Source organism: Saccostrea cucullata, unplaced genomic scaffold, assembly GCF_032062105.1.
Source record: "Saccostrea cucullata isolate Sc308-1 unplaced genomic scaffold, CSIRO_AGI_Scuc_v1 ctg10283, whole genome shotgun sequence".
In the NCBI taxonomy this organism is placed as follows: domain Eukaryota; kingdom Metazoa; phylum Mollusca; class Bivalvia; order Ostreida; family Ostreidae; genus Saccostrea; species Saccostrea cuccullata.
In genome coordinates, this window is record NW_026929392.1 from 16,902 (window position 1) to 37,888 (window position 20,987).

Consider the following 20,987-nt stretch of genomic DNA (forward strand, 5'->3'; position numbering starts at 1 on the left):
ATACAATACATTGTTTACAGAGTTTTTTTTACAGCATACATAGTTTAAAATTTCGAAAAATTCAAAATTGTAAAAATCTTATACATAATTAGCAGAGACTCAAACATCTGTAATCATCTTGTACATAATAAATTATTGTAAATAAATTATGTAAACAGCATTTTTGTCCTCCGCTTTCGCAAAAGTGAGGGGACATTAAATCTCATTTGTCTGTCTGTCTGTCTGTCTGTCTAGCTGTCTGTCTGTCTGTCAGTCACAAAAACTTTAACCTTCCCATAACTTTTGATTTGGTGGAGCTATGACATTCATATTTCACATGTGTATTCCTTATGATACGACCTTTCTTTGGGTACCACCAAATTTGACCTTTTGACCTTGACCTTGGAGTTTGACCCACTTTTACACAAAAGTTTAAAATTTTTACTTTGGCCATAACTTTTGAACGGTAGTTACTTGGGCTTTTATATTTCAGATATGTATTACCTTTCATGGGATATCAACAACTTTGACCTTTTACCTTGGAGATTTCCGTACTTATGATAAAACTTTTACCTTGGCCATAACTTTAAAACGGTAAGGGCTAGAGCTTTCATACATCCGTTATGTAATCCTTGTGAGAAGTGCTTTCATTGTATAACAATAACTTTGACCTCCTGCCTTTGACTTTAGAGTTGGCACCTTGGCCATAACTTTAAAACGGTAAGGGCTAGAGCTTTCATACTTCCGTTATGTAATCCTTGTGAGAAGTCCTTTCATTGTATAACAAAAACTTTGACCTTCTGCCTTTGACCTTGGAGTTGGCCCATTTTTTAAAAACTTTAACCTTGGCTTTAACTTTTGAACGGTAAGGGCTAGGGTTTTTATACTTCAAATATTAAATCCTTGTGACAAGTCCTTCATTGGATATCAAGCACTTACAACCTTTGACCTTGACCTTGGAGTTTGACCTACTTTTTAAAAACTTTAACCTTGGCCATAACTACGTAAGGGCTAGGGCTTTCATACTTTACATAAGTAATCCTTGTGAGACGACCTTTTACTAGATACCAAAAACGTTGATCCTTTAACCTTGACCTTGGAGTTTGACCTACTTTTTAAGATTTGGGTACCAATATATTTAATTTGCATTTACGAAAAGTTTAATCGTTGCTTTGTCGCCATAGGGGTCATCAGTGTTTCACAAACAATTTTTGTTGTCCCCCGATTTCGCGAAAGCGAGGGGACATTAAATCTCATTCGTCTGTCCATAGGTCTATCAGTCTGTCAGTCCGTCACAAAAACTTTAACCTTGCCCATAACTTTTGATTTAGCTGAGCTCATATTCCACAAGTATATTCCTTGTGACAAGACCTTTCTTTGGGTGCCACCAAATTTGACCTTTTGACCTTAAACCTTGGAGTTTGACCCACTTTTACACAAAAAATCCTAACTTTTACTTTGGCCATATCTTTTGAATGGTAGAAATTAGGACTTTCATATTTCATATATATATATTTTGTGGCAAGACCTTTCATTGGATACCAACAATTTTGACCTTTTGACCTTGACCATGGACTTATAAAAAACTTTAACCTTGACCATAACTTTTGAACGGTAAGGCCTAGAGCTTTCATACTTCACATATGTAATCCTTGTAAGACGACCTTTCATTAGATACCATGAACTTTGTCCCTTTGACCTTGACCTTTGAGTAAGACTTTTTTCAAGAACTTTGACCTTGGTCACAACTTTTGAACTGCCGATGCAAGGACTTTCATTTTTCACATACGTATTCTTTGTGGCAAGGCCTTTCTTTGGGTACCACCAATTTTGACATGTTGACCTTGACCTTTGAGTTTGACCCCTTTTGCACAAAAATTCCAAACTTTTACTCTGGCCATAACTTTTGAATGGTAGATACCAGGACTTTCATATTTCACTTATATATTTTTTGTGAAAAGACCTTTCATTGGATACCAACAACCTTGACCTTTTGACCTTGGAAATTTTTCGTACTTATAAAAAATTCTAACCTTGGCCATAACTTTTGAATGGTAAGGGCTAGGGCTTTCATACTTCACATATGTAATCCTTGTGAGAAGACCTTTCATTGAATACCAAAAACTTTGACCCTTTGACGTTGACCTTGGAGTTCAGTGATGATTTTTAAATAAATGACATATGATAGGATGTTCATATTACGCACAATATAAAAATGACATCTCACCCAAAAAGACACCGTAAGCGGAGGACCACAATTCCTTGAATTTGCTTGTTCCTTTTCACTTTTGATTGAGAAGAGGTAGGGCTTTCATATGTCTTGGCTTTCATGATTGACCTTTTTTTTTTTTTTTAAAAATCAACTTTGGTGATAATTTCTAAATGACATATAATATGGCGTTCATATTTGACATCTCACCCAAAAAGACACTGAAAGCGGGGGATCACAATTCTGTGAATTTGCTTCTTATATTTTTGATTTTAATCCCAAAATGAAAACAAGCAATGAAAACAATGACTGTAAAAAATAACCCTGTATACAGTTAATCAAAGTATATTACAGGCTGACATTTTCCGTATGTTTCTGTTAATATTTGCTATAATACCTTTTACACATATTTATGACCCTTGTTGCAGTGAAAATTTTCATAAAAAGCATAGTCCATCAAATCCCACTGCCAGTTGTTATGAGGGCCAGGTCACCCTCCAATATGGGTCCTTCATTTACATGTGTGAAAAAAAAGATTTTTCTGAAAAGGTATTTTAGATCTACACAGAAAGAATTCACATATTTTATACATGTATGTTTTAATCATTCATAAATTAACCTACAATGACCCTTGGTTTTTACATAAATTTTATATACCATTGGCCATACTAATTTTACATAGTTTATCTTCAGTGAACAAGACGGATATGGAGATACCGAACAGTATTCAATCTCAAAGTCCATAAAACAATACAAAATAGGAGCAGAGCAAACACGGACCTCCGAAACATCAGAGGTGGGATCAGGTGCCATGGAAAAGTGAGCATCCCCTACTGACCGGTCAAACCCGCCGTGTGCTCCTTGTCTTGATCAGGAAATAACGGAAAAATCCGTCGTCAATTCAGTGTATAAATAATGGACTAACGATTAGTTTGCAAAACGTCAGCCAGCATTTGACTCAATAATAAATTGTATTTGCTGACAAGTACATTGTATCGACCATAGAACTTAAGCGAGACTGCTGGGGCTCGTTTCTCAAAAAGGCCTACGACCAGGCGTAAGCTTAGTCCGGACTAAATCAGTGACTAAACCCGGAAGTCGGACTATGTTGCGTTTCACAAAAAGGCGGAGACTTAGTCGAGACTAAATTTGGGTTTAAATCTAGGCCTGCTCATGAGTAGACGTAAGTTCTTAGTGTGTACACAACTTTGGAAAAGGGCAAGTGTTTTAATCATAAAGAGTTTAAAAAAAATAATTATTTTATACCTATGCAATATAATACCTATTCACATACATGCACATAATTATATGATATTCGAAAAATAAAGAAAATTAATAAAAAAAAAAAAAACATAATATTTTGTAGAAAGGATGTAAAATCCATCGAGGATGCAGGTGGGATGAACTAGAAATTTGTAATTAAGACTTTGGATTCTAGTTGGGTAGGAATTTAGAAAGTGTCAGATTTTATTCTTATAAATGTAGGCACACGTTGTGTGTGAGGGAGGGGGCTGCAACCCTCCCTTTTTTATTGCAATAATACGTTTTCTGTTTAAAAAAGGTGTTGTTTTACATTATTTATGGGCTGATGCCCACCTTCAGCATTTCTCTTCTCGGCTGAATATTTTTTTTCACTCAATTACTTAACCTCCCCCCTCCCCATTCACTTTTTTTTAAAACGATGCCAGGTCCCGGATAATTTTTTTTGTTTTGAAATGGATAATGTTTCAATAAATCCTCAAACATTATTCATTTTTAAAAATATATTTTAGATAAGGAGAAATATTCGGTAACTATGCCATGCTATCAACAAAGTCAATGCTTCTTTAATTTTCCCGTTTAATTGCATGTATTAAACATAATATTAATAAAACATAAAAATTTGAATTTGTAAAATGTTCGTGTATTATACTTAAAGTAAATTCTGTTCATAAGACTGTTCACTCCTTGTCGAGAGGTGAGAAGTGAAGATGGTTTAATCGTTTTTTCTAATGCCTTGCAAAAGCTTAATAGTTTTAAATCGAATTTTTGTGAACCATATTACAGGCAATAAATCTGGTAATTTTCATAAATTTCTAAAATATTTCCATTAAAATTGAAAATGCGTGTGTTATAATGCAAATTGTGTATATACACATGTATATATATTTCTACATGGCCTATGTAAATTATCATAACGATATCAATGTAAAACTGTATGTCCAAAATGTAATACATATATCATAAATACAGGTACATGTATCACCTTGATTGCCAATATATGTCTACTTCATACTGAATAACTTGATTGAACTTATAAAGAATAATACTTATATTGTATGGACCATTTTAGGCCCCCATTAAGAAAATGTTTTACATGTATATTTCTTTCTTGTTCAAGGCGTTGCACGTATATAAAATCGTCGTTTACTGTGTCAAAAATGTCATTTTTTGAAGTTTTGTTTAAAACTAAGGCACTTAAAACCTTTAATTCTCTGCATACTACTTAAATCAATATATGAATATATTATTAGTTACACAGTCAGTTAGTGACCTAATACGGATTCATACAGGGTGTGAAATGGAAATCCGTATTGGGCGAGGCGAAGCCGATTGCCAATATATGTCTAATTCATACTGAATAACTTGATTGAAATTATAAAGAATAATACTTACGTGGTATGGACCACTTTAGGCCCCCATTCAGAAAATGTTTTACATGTATATTTCTTTCTTGTTCAAGGCGTTGCACGTATATAAAATCGTCGTTTACTGTGTCAAAAATGTCATTTTTTGAAGTTTTGTTTAAAACTAAGGCACTTAAAACCTTTAATTCTCTGCATACTACTTAAATCAATATATGAATATATATATTCTTTCACAAAACATAAATTTCATTGAGGTTTATTTACGTCTAAATTTTAACGTTAACAAAAACGGGAGCCAAGGAAAACCATATATAGGTCTTTAAGACAACTGATCATTTTTTTTTTTTTTTAAAAATCTCTTATCCATGTGTAATAATTCTTTTTATGATAATATGATTTCATAACTGATAAATTTTGGACAGTACGCCTGTTGGTCGGGGGCTCTGTCCCTTCTCTCTCTATATGCGTAAAGTATTTTAACTACAGAAAAAATTTCCTTCCGATACTGGTTGCCCCCCCCCCCCTTTACCCCAACTTTCAAACTTTTACTACGAGCCTTTTCCAGCCCCTAACGCTTTTACTCATAGGAAAATTACTTTTAATTCCAAATTTTCGCAAGTACATGTATGTATAATCATGTATGTACATTATCTGGTTTTAATGTAGATATCTTATATAACACTTGTGGGTGTAGAGGGGGAGGGAGGCTGTGTCCAAAATTATAATAAAGATTTACCCAATCTGACAGTTTTGTTTAGTGTGGCTGTGGGCGCCTTACCTGACCCCAATATGTCCCCTTTTTCAAGATTTCTGAATCCGCTATTATGTTAATGCTTTGAACTTGAAAATACAGATGGGTTTGCGTATCACAATAGATCTGTTTGAAAGGCGGTTAAAAGGGAAAATATGAAAGTGTTCTCGTGCTTCCTATGCTTTACTTCCTTTGTTTAGGTTCAAGTGTGATATTAATTTGATCCGCCATATGTCAATGTAGTCTCTAAACCAAATAAAATGCGATCTGCGCATGCTTAGTACCTAGCGGAAAGGTCTTAGTTTTAGGCCCAGTCTTACACCGCTTTCTGAAACGCGATTTAGGCCCCTCTAAATTTTGGCGTTACTTTTTTAGTCGGACTAACTTAAGCCCAAATCTACGACTTTTTATAAGAAACGAGCCCCTGATATTCTTGTTTCATCAACTTGATTGGCAAAAATATACCTCGTTTTAGATATTATGGATCCCTTTCCATTGAAATTCGTGAATTTTAATTTTACTCTTGTTATGCTTTCACAAACTAATTTTCACTATGTTTTAATTTGTAATATTTTTTCCCATTTTTCTTGACATTTTAGTACTGTTTTCTTAATTAGGATTTTTTCTATGCATTTTAATCTAATATCTTATTATTTACTATTTTATTTGTTGTTCTTTCAATGAGAAAATTATTTTCTAATTTATAAGAGATTTTTATTCAATAATATAGAACAAACTTTGTCCTATCAGTATTCGATAATATGGTTTAGGTATTGCAGCTTTTCTTTTACTATTCAAATATCCAGCATCTTTTGTCTACCGATTTGTTAAGTATAATGCTACTGTGTTTAGAACAGTTACCACCACTGTTTCAAATATCTCTGATTTTTAATTAGCCGCTTTTAATAAACGATGCCACATATAATGGTTTCCCTTGTAATTGTATTAGTTTATTTCTAAACAATTGAATGTCGAGTATTTCAACTCGCTTTACAGGCTCGAATTTCGACTGGAATTCGCTAAATGCAATAAGTGCTCTTAGAACTATAAAAAATAGACATGAGAAAAAGAGAATTGAGATAGGTTTAAAAAAGAGCATAGGAAATATTCCTGCCTTGGATGTATTCTTTTCATTGTAAGGTTTCTAGTTTTCCAAACTTGCATACTGACATTATTTTTTTTTCTATTTTTTTCCATCCATGTTGGTTCCGCAGTCCCTAAAGTCTCTGTGTCTATTTGCAACAGATCCCCAAAAAGGTTTCGTCGCGAAAATAAATGGTCGCGAACTATTTTGATCGCGGTAAATCGCAAAAAAAAAAAATACTGGTGAATAAAAGTTGATTTACAGTCCACTTTCCGTATAAGTGGAAATTTTAGCGAGAATATAATTTTGGCATTATTAGCGATAGTGCTAATTAATTGAATATCGCTAAAAATTCATTGCGTTCAATTTGTAATAGCTGCGTTAGTGAGCATGTTGTAATCGCTAAAATTGCTTATCGCTAAAAATGAAATACAAATTTTTAAGGATAAATCGCTAAATTTGCGACTCGCTAAAATTTCCACTTATAGGTATAAAGAGGAATACGTAATTATAAGACGATATGAATTACGTTAGTAGTATAAGGGGCCTGGCCGGGGGGTTCAACTGAGTGCACTTTTGGGGCTGAGGGGATAGGGGGTTCAACGGAATGCACTTTTAGGCCCTGGGGGATAGGGGGTTCAACGGAGTGCAGATTAGGGGAGTCTGTGGGGGATAGGGGGGTCAATTCATTACATATAGCCCCTAAATACGGGGGTGATTACACTGTGTTTACATTTTACTATACGCTGCTACTACGATTCACAACGCTGCTACTACGATTTTGGCAGCGATTCAAGAATTTGATTATGACGTCACTCATTCACAGTGATTTTCCGAAAATGGAAAAAAAAACAATAACACACGATAGAAACAAGAACACAGATTTTATTCAAGTAAAAAAATACAACAATTACTTTTTCTTCTTCTGGGCCTTATCGGTCATCAGGGATAGTTTCCTCTTGTGAGTAGTGCTGGGTCCTGGATTCTCTCTGTTGTGTTCCTTTTTCTCTTTTTTGTCTCCTTCTTTCACTAGAGGTTTGGTCTGGTGGGTCCCTGAAGTCGTGGGTTCCTGAGGCTTTTTCTCCAGTTTTTGTACTTCTTTTACGAACTGTTGATCCTCCTCATCCTCTGTACAATTATTAGCCCAATGGCCAAATTTCCCGCACTTGTAGCACAAATCTTTCTTGGGGCAATCTGGGGCCCAATGCCCTTACTCTTTGCAGATGTAGCATGGATCCGTCTGTCTAGTTTTCTTTTTTTCTCCCGATTCCCCTTGTCCTTCTTTTTTCTGGTAAGTGCTTCCTCCTCCTCCTCTCATTTTGTCTTGCATGTTAGTAACTTTCACTTCTAATTTGGATAATTTGGCACGAATCAAACAAAATTCACTGGTGTTGTAAGTTTTCAGATCAGTCAGCTTGTTGTCATGATGTCGCACCTTCTCAGCAATATAATTCAGTTTGTTGTTAAGATCACTCACCTTGTTGTTCATATCATTCATCTTGTTATCCAGACTAGACAGCATGTTAACAATCCCATCCAGAGTTGTATTTAATATGCCCATATCTTCTTTATTCGCATATTCTGGAAGATTATACATGCCCAAATCAAATCCCACTGCATCCTGTGACTCTGGCATGGGGGCTCCTACATACCCTTCAGGTGTCACATAGCTGGGGTTGTCTGGAGTATTCATCATTGCTTCTGCCATAATATTTTTTTCACGTCAAGTTCGAAATGTCATGACTGATCCTCAAATCCCAGCTCCGCTTTATATACCTGCTGTGGGCCGTGTGCACGTTTTACCTACGTTTTTATGCTGACTACACAGGTAAATACTTGGCAGCGATTCAAGTCAGGGGCCCGTGTGCAAAAATACGATAGACCTACGTTTTTTATGCTGACTACACAGGTAAATACTTGGCAGCGATTCAAGTCAAGGGCCCGTGTGCAAAAAATATACGATAGACCTACGTTTTATACGGGGTATAAATGAGAAGGAAAGTCTGATCCTTTCTTCACAATCGACTATCATGTCAACCCTGATACACACTCACTCTCTGATTTTAGATGGATATGATTGTTTAGTACGATGGGCACAGAACCACCAAGAAGCTCTATCCCCGGAGGCAGAACAAGTATTTCAGGAAGCGAGCACTATCATGGAAACCCCTCAGGATTTATGGTTACAATGCCTAGCCTTATCACATCATGCGACGACCATGGGGAGACTAGCTACCATACATTTTCTATGTCGACATATGAAAACAATTCTGCCCCAGAAATGGTACGGACTGAACCTGACCCGTTATTTCGGAAAGCCTTACAGTTTCCTGACCCATCCCCAAGCGGCCAAAGTGATTTTACTGTGGCAGGACATAGATGCGATGGAGAAAGTATGTATTCAATACGGAATGAAATACCTGGAAATTTCACACAGGCTAGGAAATCAGTGACTTTTAATACCAGCCTCAATCAAATCTACGAATTACCCCCCGAAGACCGGAGAAGTCCCTGGATGCAATTAGTAGCGGATCGAATACGATTTCGGAGGAGAATTCGACAGTTAGAAGCTTTGTTAGTTTTTAAGAAATAAAATAAAAAAAATCATGTAATACTACATCACTGTTATGTTATTGTATGACGTCATATACAGTCGGGTTCGGGATCGGGTTCCCTCAATTTCGCTTTGTCACTGTGGTGGGGCTTTTTTTGATCACATGATCAAAAGCGATTTTTTTGTTTTAGCCAATCACATTTGATCACGTGATTGGATTGTTGATGTTTTGTCGCAATTGCACGATCGTCTGCTATTGTTTATAAATACAGACCCTCCGAGCGCTCAGTGTCATTCCTTCGTAGCTGATTTGCAGTTTACACCATTGATGATGGCAAACCAATTTTATGAGGACCTATACTGTACCTTATACCCGGCATCTCCGTAGAACATCAAGTAATAGTAAGAAGATTGGATAATGGGCGTGAGATCTGTCACTTTGATATGTTGCGAGTGCAGATGAACAACGAGAGACGGAGGAGCAGAGCCCACCCCTATCACAGACCACCATCCCGGTCGCCACCTGCACCCCCACGGGCTCCCGCGCCAAGACCTGCTGTTCCAGCGCTGCTACCTAGACCTGTGGCTTTACAGAACAGGGCCAGGAACCAGGGGAGGATTCCCCGCTGGGGGTTTAGGGTGCCAACACAACCCATTTTGTGCACCCTGTGTATGACGGAAAACGAAGACAGCAATTTCTTTTGCAGCAGATGCCTGCAGAGGCCAGCATGTACATTGTGTGCCGCCCGGCTCTTCGAGCAAAGACTACCCTGCCCCCTCTGTCGCAACGCTGACCCCATCGTACAGCCCCTTTCCCGGAGGCCGGAATTCAACAGAAACCAGAGCAGTTCCGATTCGGATTCAGATGAGAACTTTGGCCAGATGGTCCACGATTTATTGAGCCATTAAAAGGGAACCCACCTGGACGCAACCTGACACCAAAATGAAAAAAAACCAAAAAAAAATAATTTAAAAAAACCAAAAAATTACAAAAAAAGCCCTTTTAAGGGCTGCCCAATTGTTTCGAAAAGATGCCTTCTGTACAGTCAAAAAAAGAAACGGTTGTGTCTTAGAAAAAAAAGATTTTTTTTTTCAAAATACAGTCAAAGAAACGATTGTATCTTAGAAAAAAAAAAAGATGATCTTTTTTTTATACAGTCAAAGAAATGAAACGGTTGTGTGTTCAAAAAAAAAAAAAGAAAAGATTACCTTATACAGTGGGTAAAAACAAGAAACATTGTGTGTGTTTCTCTCAAGTTATAACACCAGGTCACTTTTAAATTTTTATAACTTTTTTAATAACTTATAAATTTTTTTTTTAACTTTAATTTTTTTAACTTTTAACTTTTTAAAAATAACTTTAAATTTTTTTTCTTATTAATTTTTTTTTTTTTTTTTGGTAAACTCCCCTTATAGTTTTTAAGAAATAAAATTAAAAAAATCATGTAATACTACATCAGTGTTATGTTATTGTATGACTTCATCTTTATACAGTCGGGTTCGGCGGCCATGGCGAATCTCGGCAAGATTTTACCCCAGTGAAAAAGGCTTGTAATCCACCGTGTAGGTCGTTTAAAGTTGTTTCACATTGTTTATGATTGTGATTATGTTATCGCTCACCTATATGTTTAATGTCAGCTATGCTAAATAACCCATTTCTGTGTAATTTGAGATAATGTTTTGTCATGTGCTTAAAGTATGGCCTGCTATTCATGTCATCATTTAAAGTCGATCCTAAATAAATCTGTCTTAAAAAATACATTTTACAAATGACATTTAATATGATTGATTAGAGTATAGGTATCCATATATATAAGAGATATTATTTTGCATTACATTTATAAGAGGCATTGTCTCATGTAATTTAAATCATAATAACAAAATGGGTTTTATTTTTTTTCTATACAGTCCTCAACCTGGAAGATATGTTTTGTTCCTAACCATCTATAATCCATTCTCTATGAAGTGAAGCCTGGCTGCTGGTCTTCCTTTGGAAATACACAGTGAATCAATTATGATAAAAACAAAACAAACTTGAATCTAAAAGTTTCAATGAGATATCATTTTAATTTATTTATTTAATTATTATTATTATTAAGATAATTATTAGTTTTATTTAAATGTTTATATTTTAAAATGGATAAAAATAAATCTGATAATGGAAATCAATACCATAAAGATAGCAAGTTTTTATCTTTAAGTGCTGATAAATTTCTGAATTTTCCATTAAATATTGACATTATATCACAGGGGAAAGAAAACTACCTAGTGTTTCTACTGCCCCCGAGATCTGCTTATGAGTGCATGGGGACTGCGGTGGACCTTCTCTCCTGTTTAAACAGACTTTAGAGTATGACAGATAAAAGGTACTTTTTTTTTCTTTATTTTACATCACATGAAAACACACAATTAACGATGATGAAGAATGTACACATGTTTTTCATAAGTGTGTACAAATTGTTCAATATAATGTCTATAATGAATCCAATTTCCTCCTGCTAGTCCACAGGCAATCTTGTAAGGAAAAGCATAAGTCTGGTAAGGTAAACTTTCCCCCATTTCTTGTAAACAAGTTTGAAACCATTGCTCTCTGTTTTGTGGGGTATCCTGATAAGTGGAAATTCTTTCAGGTCGGTGACTTGCTTTTCCATAATCCCATTGATCTAGTAAACAAATAACTACAGGGGTTTGTGAGGTAAACACCTTAATAGTGCCTGGAATTCCTCTATCTTCTTCTGCAGCTAAATTTCTAGTCCCTAGAGGTCTGCGGGTGGCATAGAGATTGGCTTGTGGGAATTTCTCTGCAATACTTTGACTCAATCCATGAGCTTTTACAGTTAAACAATTACATTGATGAACAATAGCTTCTACCTCACAGTTAAGTAAATCACCTTGTATCTCCTGGAGACTCATGATGTAAAATGAATCTATTTTTTAAAACACCCTTGTTTTTATAGAACAACAACAACAACAACACAATAAAACAAGATTTCAAATATTTTTTTTCTTTTTATTGAGATCTAACAATAAATAACAGTTCAATCTTTTTTTTATTCACATCTTGACCAGCTCACATTCTTTAAGAACTTTTTCTTCATAGCTTCTCTGGCTGCAATAGCTTCAGGTTTCTTCCAAGCTCCTATTTCCCATTCTATCCAATCTCTGGGCTCCAATTCCTTGTTTCTCTCCTCAGGTTTCAGAACACCATATTCTTCATAGTCACCTCCTTGCTTGTAAAACATACTTTCCAATTCTGGGGTACTGTGAGACATAGCAAAATTGGCAGCGATATGAAGTCTGCACATAGTCAGTCCTCCTTCTGGTTCCTTCATTTGAATGAATCCCCTGATTTGATGCAGTTCTCCTGTCCAGGGATGTCTTTCTTTTTGTATAATCAAATACTGGAAACCGAAGAAGAAATCATCTTGGTTGCTCAGAAACATGTCTATATCTTCTTCTTTGGGCTCTTTAATAGTGAAAGTCCAATTAATGGCTGTCCTGTAACTTCTAACTGGAAATTTAGGATCCTTCACAGGCTCATGCAGGGGTAAATATTCATTCTTAGGTTCCGGATCCAGGGTTTTCAACTCTATTCTTCTTTTTGTTTGAGGAGCTTCGTGATCCCCCTCCATAGGTTCCGTCATTCTCTTTTCTAATAAAGCAAATTTATCTTTATCCATCTCCATGTCTTCTTCTTCTAATATTCTAGGAATTCGCTTGCCAAACTGTCGTTTATCAACCACATGCCCCCAGCTGAGGAAGATCGTCTTTAACACCTTGTTTTTATACCCCTCACCTTGAAAGATAAGGGCCGTGTGCAAAACATACGTTTTACCTACGTTTTTTTAATGCTGACTACACAGGTAAATACTTGGCAGCGAGTCAAGAATGTTATTATGACGTCACACTTCACAGTCAAAGCTCAGCCTAGCCTAACCAGTTCAAACTGGATTTTTTTTTTTTTACTGAAAACACTAACACATAAATAATAAGAACACAGATTTTGATTTTTTTCATTCTTTATTAACAACAAACAACAAACAAACAACAACAAACAGCAAACAATGCATTTACAATACATTTTGATAAAAACATTGACACTTTTGTCCATGACCCGTAGGTAATTTATGATAAGTGTTTTTAAACCAATTCGCCACGTATCTGTCCCTTTGTAAGGCCGTACTCTGGTCAAAGGGGAATAGCCACTCGTCGGTTTTCTTTCTTTTCTTGTCTCTTTGATGTAAATAATACACGCAATATTGTCCACACACGTCGGTATTCCAGTCTTGATAGCGATACGGATTATAAATCCATTGTTGAGCATGACGCTGGATAAAATCTTGAATTTCTTTTTGTAAGGGAGGAAATCCATAAGAATCGAAATATTCCACCACGGGATTGCTCACATATAGACACACCCAATGTTCTCCAGGTCGATCTTGAGGATCCGTATTGACCACGACAGCTTTTTCTCCAGGTCTTAATTGATCCGGTAATAAATCTACAGGATACACGCCTCCAAAAGAACTCTTGAATTCTCTGGATAAGACTTCTCTCAATTGTCCCGTATCCATTTTTAGTAATCAATGCTCACTTCTCTCTGTTTGTTAATTTCTAATAGGTTATCAAATTCTGCATACACCACACAATTGATGGTGGTAGCCGTATTGTTGGTAAACTGCACTTCTACTCTCAGATTTCCTGTTTCTATGATGTGGAATTTATCCGATTGCGCTTCTTGATCTTTAGTGAAATCCCAGCCCCATAGAGTGTAGCCGCTTTTATACTCTTCTAGGGTGATGTCTGGAGCCCAATCTTCTCCTAATTTTCCCAGGGCTTGATACAGACTGAGATATGATCTCAGATATAAATCGTCGTTGAAATTAGGCTCAAAACAACGAGTACTCATGGTTTCTCCGTTGATACTGACATCTAATTTCTTGATCCCAAAGTTTTGGAAATGAAAGGGATTTTTAGTTTTATCTCCGTTAAAGGCCGCATTCTCCACAAAGCCTAAAATGAGACGTTTAGGCATCTGACCTTGAAACAGATGATCCGTAATCTTAGACTGGGTCCCTATGGGGATGGTAAAGGTTTTCACTTCCACTCTTCTCAGGGGATATTTGGCTCTGTGGGTGTTCAAACTTTGATTAATGGTATTCATCATGACTGCTGTGGGTTTGACTTTTCTCACCCACAAGATCATACTCAATATTTTCACTTTTCCTGTACTTCCTCCTTTGATCATCATGTAGAAAGAGGGTCTAGCTCGATTAAATCGCAAACGGACGTCCACTCCATTAGGTAGAAATCGATCTTGTTGAAACAAATCCAAATGTAAACCATCCAGCAAACTGAGTTTCTTACTGTCAGCAATAGCTTGGTGTCTTTTTCGGAATCCTTCGTTTTTAGAATTGGCCGGTAACGCTGTGAGGATGGGTTCGTTAATGGTCACTGTATCCTTACTTGAACCTTTAGTTACATCAAAGGTCTTATTTTGAGCTACACCAAGGTCCTCTATTCCCACTTCGTCCATGTGTCCTGCCGTATCTTTTTCCCACAGACTACAGGCCCTCGTCTGTGTCTTTAAAGTTCTGGGTCGGTAAGACAATAATTTCTCCAGATAAGCTTTGTAAGGATAGGTATCCATCCCTGGAGTCACTATTTTTCCATTCAGACTGACATCGATTTCCGTAAACATGGAATGTAAGATATTATTCACTGGACTGGAAGTGCTGTTCGCCCCAGTCAGATTACTTCCATCGTCTTTGGTAAATTTACATATCATTTGAAGATAAGTTTGAGATCAATCCAGATAGTGATCTCCTTGTCCTTTAATTTCAAATTCGATGGGAGCGGTGTCGGAATCTAAAGTACTGGAAATGGAAAATCTTCTTCTCTGTCCCTGGAATATTCTTCCCATTTCGAGTCTTCTAAAGCAATATTAGTTGGAGGGACTTGAAACAATTGTAAATTGTTCATCCCACACCCACAGGAATCGGGCTGTAACATGATGTGTCTACTAGGCTTCAGTTTTCACAAATGAACCTTCTGTTCCCTGGACTGTCCTATTTATACTCTCTCTCTCTCAGTCAAACACATCTAAAGGACGTTTTCTTTTAGGAATTCCTCCTTGTTTTTCCTTTTTCTCTTAGGACCCTCTCGGGCTAATAGAACTCTTCCTCTCCCTGTCTGCTTTCTTCTTTTTCTTCTTCTTCTTCCTTGACCTGTTTGTCCTTTCTTCTTCTTCTTCTTCTTTCTAAAGGGTAAAGAGACTCCTCGATTGAAAGCAAATAGACCTGTATTTTTGGCCGCATTGAGTCCGTGGGTTAAAAGAGCATTTCGGATGTTTTTTCTTTTTCCCACCACATCTGTGCCTATCTTCACTCCGGCCATGATGGCTTGTTTTTTCCCATGTTGGAGTAAATCTTTGACAAAACCTCGACCTTTTTGTGGCCCCATGGCTAACTGGGCCGCGTCGTTGAGAGTCAAACCTGGGTCTATGCCCGGTATGCGTAAGTTAGGGACCGCTCCCGAGAGGAAGTTTAAAAAATTTCCTCCTTTTTGAGGTTTCATGTGAGTTTTTAAAATCCTACCCAATTTGAGTAATTGTGTAGCAGGAAGTAGGGGTGAAAAATTTGTAGAATCCAAGGGAAGGGCTCCCACCAATCCAGAGATGATAGAACCTACTGCTCCGCCTTTTTGACGTAATAAACCTTTATGAGAAGTCCAACCGTGTCCTCTTTGTCTCAGTAATCCGGGATGATACTCCATGGTTCATGTCTCTTGTTCAACTGACCTTTATATCCTCTGGGGACTTCCTTTTATACCTTTACGGCTGAATACAATACAGACAACAGACCAGGCAAACCATCACGCCCAATAAGATGGAACAAAACAACGGTACATTCATCTCAGTATACTTTTCTGAAATGAAGTTTCACCACTGATTTACCACTTACAAAGGGCATGGGTTGTCCTAAAGGAGTCATGATGTGAATCTCAATGGTATCGAAATGTTTTTTACTTAGTTTCAAATATTCCGCTCGAATGGGTTCCCATTTGGCTTGTTTTGAATCCTCCAAATGAAATGTACAAGGCACCACTCTTAATAATTTCAAGGCATTGGATCCTACCGTCTGGGGTTGAATCAGGTCACAATAGACATACATGGATTTCAGATTTTCATATAAATCCACAGTATTGTTTCCCATGTAACTAATGTTGATCCATTTGGTCATGTTTTCTGTATCGTTCTGAAGAATGACCTTCTGACTGTCCATGCCTAGCTTATAAGCTAGGGATGTGGGGGAAACGAATGCATAAGGGACTAAGCATTTTTGCATTAATTTTATACATCACTCGATCATAGGTCTCGTAATATACTAATTTCATACATTTTTCTTCATCTCCATGACCAAGGGTTTTTCCATATTTTTTTCAATGATCTCTCTAGTCCTAGACTTATTTCCTCTGTTAAGGCCTTGGGGTGAACATAGGGCCCGGGTCTGAAGTGAATTCTTCTAATTTCCATCTTGCTATCTAGTTTAATGAGTTGAGGCCGTTTAGTATAGGCCCAATCGAGCAGTACAGGACATTGACGTAATGGCATTGGGTCTAAGGTTTTCATTTTAAATCTGCCATAAACATCGCGGTCTTTGAAATGGCGAGCAAAAGACTGAGGAACCAGGATGTCAAAATAAGCCTCCTTTTCTGTAATGTTTTTCAATGAATTGGGATACATCATTTCTGTTAAAGCCACTTCCCATTCTCCGTCGGTTAAATCCACTGTTTGTGGTAATAAGGTTTTAAATTGAGCAGTCGTATTGCTAGAAAAAGAGGACATAGACCCATCACTGGGTAAAGTCATGTAAAACCCACTGCTCTCGCCCATGTTCAATCTAAGATGAGACTCTAGACCTTAAGACCTTTGTATTTATAACAACACTTTTTTAAAAATTCAAACATTTATTCAATGATTTACACATCTATTTCTTCTTCTTCTTCGTCTTCTGATGATCGGTCCTCAATCACTCGAGTCAACAAATGTTCTTTCTTTTCCACCGAGTCTTTAATCTGGGAAAAGGGGATGCGACAATACAAGTACTCTGTAGGACAATAATGAGGTGGAAACGTCAGTCCTTTTTTCTCCATCTTGAAATAATATTTCAGACAATCTCCAATGTCCGAGTACCATGAACTTTCATTCTGAATGGTGTTGATGGGTGTCAAACGATTCCTTTGAGTACAAGTAACCCATTTGAATTGCTGATAATGTTGGTTGATTTTCACCCTCACTCTAGATCCTGTTAGAGGATAGGGGATTTTCATTCTTTTTTCCAACCACACATTGTCCAGGTAATAGCCTGGATGATTTTCAAAGAAATCCATGATGGCTCCTATTTTACTTTTCATCCACCCTCCTTGCATGTACATACACTGACTAATGGGACTCTCACAATACCAACGATACTTCATCTTTGGGAAAACAAAAACTCTAACAGGATCTAGAGTGAGGGTGAAAATCAACCAACATTATCAGCAATTCAAATGGGTCACATGTACTCAAAGGAATCGTTTGACACCCATCAACACCATTCAGAATGAAAGTTCATGGTACTCGGACATTGGAGATTGTCTGAAATATTATTTCAAGATGGAGAAAAAAGGACTGACGTTTCCACCTCATTATTGTCCTACAGAGTACTTGTATTGTCGCATCCCCTTTTCCCAGATTAAAGACTCGGTGGAAAAGAAAGGACATTTGTTGACTCGAGTGATTGAGGACCGATCATCAGAAGACGAAGAAGAAGAAGAAATAGATGTGTAAATTTTTGAATAAATGTTTGAATTTTTAAAAAAGTGTTGTTATAAATACAAAGGTCTTAAGGTCTAGAGTCTCAGTCTTAGATTGAACATGGGCGAGAGCAGTGGGTTTTACATGACTTTACCCAGTGATGGGTCTATGTCCTCTTTTTCTAGCAATACGACTGCTCAATTTAAAACCTTATTACCACAAACAGTGGATTTAACCGACGGAGAATGGGAAGTGGCTTTAACAGAAATGATGTATCCCAATTCATTGAAAAACATTACAGAAAAGGAGGCTTATTTTGACATCCTGGTTACTCAGTCTTTTGCTCACCATATCAAAGACCGCGATGTTTATGGCAGATTTAAAATGAAAACCTTAGACCCAATGCCATTACGTCAATGTCCTGTACTGCTCGATTGGGCCTATACTAAACGGCCTCAACTCATTGAACTAGATAGCAAGATGGAAATTAGAAGAATTCACTTCAGACCCGGGCCCTATGTTCACCCCAAGGCCTTAACAGAGGAAATAAGTCTAGGACTAGAGAGATCATTGAAAAAAATATGGAAAACCCTTGGTCATGGAGATGAAGAAAAATGTATGAAATTAGTATATTACGAGACCTATGATCGAGTGATGTATCAAATTAATGCAAAAATGCTTAGTCCCTTATGCATTCGTTTCCCCACATCCCTAGCTTATAAGCTAGGCATGGACAGTCAGAAGGTCATTCTTCAGAACGATACAGAAAACATGACCAAATGGATCAACATTAGTTACTTGGGAAACAATACTGTGGATTTATATGAAAATCTGAAATCCATGTATGTCTATTGTGACCTGATTCAACCCCAGACGGTAGGATCCAATGCCTTGAAATTATTAAGAGTGGTGCCTTGTACATTTCATTTGGAGGATTCAAAACAAGCCAAATGGGAACCCATTCGAGCGGAATATTTGAAACTAAGTAAAAAACATTTCGATACCATTGAGATTCACATCATGACTCCTTTAGGACAACCCATGCCCTTTGTAAGTGGTAAATCAGTGGTGAAACTTCATTTCAGAAAAGTATACTGAGATGAATGTACCGTTGTTTTGTTCCATCTTATTGGGCGTGATGGTTTGCCTGGTCTGTTGTCTGTATTGTATTCAGCCGTAAAGGTATAAAAGGAAGTCCCCAGAGGATATAAAGGTCAGTTGAACAAGAGACATGAAACATGCAGTATCATCCCGGATTACTGAGACAAAGAGGACACGGTTGGACTTATCATAAAGGTTTATTACGTCAAAAAGGCGGAGCAGTAGGTTCTATCATCTCTGGATTGGTGGGAGCCCTTCCCTTGGATTCTACAAATTTTTCACCCCTACTTCCTGCTACACAATTACTCAAATTGGGTAGGATTTTAAAAACTCACATGAAACCTCAAAAAGGAGGAAATTTTTTAAACTTCCTCTCGGGAGCGGTCCCTAACTTACGCATACCGGGCATAGACTCAGGTTTGACTCTCAACGACGCGGCCCAGTTAGCCATGGGGCCACAAAAAGGTCGAGGTTTTGTCAAAGATTTACTCCAACATGGGAAAAAACAAGCCATCATGGCCGGAGTGAAGATAGGCACAGATGTGGTGGGAAAAAGAAAAAAACATCCGAAATGCTCTTTTAACCCACGGACTCAATGCGGCCAAAAATACAGGTCTATTTGCTTTCAATCGAGGAGTCTCTTTACCCTTTAGAAAGAAGAAGAAGAAGAAGAAAGGACAAACAGGTCAAGGAAGAAGAAGAAGAAAAAGAAGAAAGCAGACAGGGAGAGGAAGAGTCCTGTTAGCCCGAGGGGGTCCTAAGAGAAAAAGGAAAAAACAAGGAGGAATTCCTAAAAGAAAACGTCCTTTAGATGTGTTTGACTGAGAGAGAGAGAGAGTATAAATAGGACAGTCCAGGGAACAGAAGGTTCATTTGTGAAAACTGAAGCCTAGTAGACACATCATGTTACAGCCCGATTCCTGTGGGTGTGGGATGAACAATTTACAATTGTTTCAAGTCCCTCCAACTAATATTGCTTTAGAAGACTCGAAATGGGAAGAATATTACCCCATTTCCAGTACTTTAGATTCCGACACCGCTCCCATCGAATTTGAAATTAAAGGACAAGGAGATCACTATCTGGATTTATCTCAAACTTATCTTCAAATGGTATGTAAATTTACCAAAGACGATGGAAGTAATCTGACTGGGGCGAACAGCACTTCCAGTCCAGTGAATAATATCTTACATTCCATGTTTACGGAAATCGATGTCAGTCTGAATGGAAAAATAGTGACTCCAGGGACGGATACCTATCCTTACAAAGCTTATCTGGAGAAATTATTGTCTTACCGACCCAGAACTTTAAAGACACAGACGAGGGCCTGTAGTCTGTGGGAAAAAGATACGGCAGGACACATGGACGAAGTGGGAATAGAGGACCTTGGTGTAGCTCAAAATAAGACCTTTGATGTAACTAAAGGTTCAAGTAAGGATACAGTGACCATTAACGAACCCATCCTCACAGCGTTACCGGCCAATTCTAAAAACGAAGGATTCCGAAAAAGACACCAAGCTATTGCTGACAGTAAGAAACTCAGTTTGCTGGATGGTTTACATTTGGATTTGTTTCAACAAGATCGATTTCTACCTAATGGAGTGGACGTCCGTTTGCGATTTAATCGAGCTAGACCCTCTTTCTACATGATGATCAAAGGAGGAAGTACAGGAAAAGTGAAAATATTGAGTATGATCTTGTGGGTGAGAAAAGTCAAACCCACAGCAGTCATGATGAATACCATTAATCAAAGTTTGAACACCCACAGAGCCAAATATCCCCTGAGAAGAGTGGAAGTGAAAACCTTTACCATCCCCATAGGGACCCAGTCTAAGATTACAGATCATCTGTTTCAAGGTCAGATGCCTAAACGTCTCATTTTAGGCT

The 20,987-nt window shown here is 37.3% G+C and overlaps 2 protein-coding genes and 1 long non-coding RNA gene across 3 annotated transcripts; 1 reads left to right on the top strand and 2 right to left on the bottom strand.

The window, feature by feature from the left end:
* Window positions 1-8,676: 8,676 nt before the first annotated feature.
* LOC134280743 (uncharacterized) lies at window positions 8,677-11,290 on the top strand. The gene is made up of 3 exons (XR_009994949.1): window positions 8,677-9,274; window positions 10,665-10,767; window positions 11,113-11,290. It is a non-coding gene; the product is annotated as an uncharacterized LOC134280743 (long non-coding RNA).
* A 208-nt stretch (window positions 11,291-11,498) lies between these two features.
* On the bottom strand, window positions 11,499-12,117 carry LOC134280744 (uncharacterized). Its single transcript, XM_062763203.1, has 2 exons — window positions 11,659-12,117; window positions 11,499-11,534 (listed from the first exon to the last, which is right to left on the bottom strand). Exons 1-2 carry the CDS (start codon window positions 12,115-12,117, stop codon window positions 11,499-11,501), a joined length of 495 nt encoding a protein of 164 aa, XP_062619187.1.
* Window positions 12,118-13,780: 1,663 nt separating this feature from the next.
* On the bottom strand, window positions 13,781-14,992 carry LOC134280745 (uncharacterized protein F54H12.2-like). Its single transcript, XM_062763204.1, has one exon. The coding sequence runs from the start codon at window positions 14,990-14,992 to the stop codon at window positions 13,781-13,783; it is 1,212 nt and encodes a 403-aa protein (XP_062619188.1).
* Window positions 14,993-20,987: the final 5,995 nt, after the last annotated feature.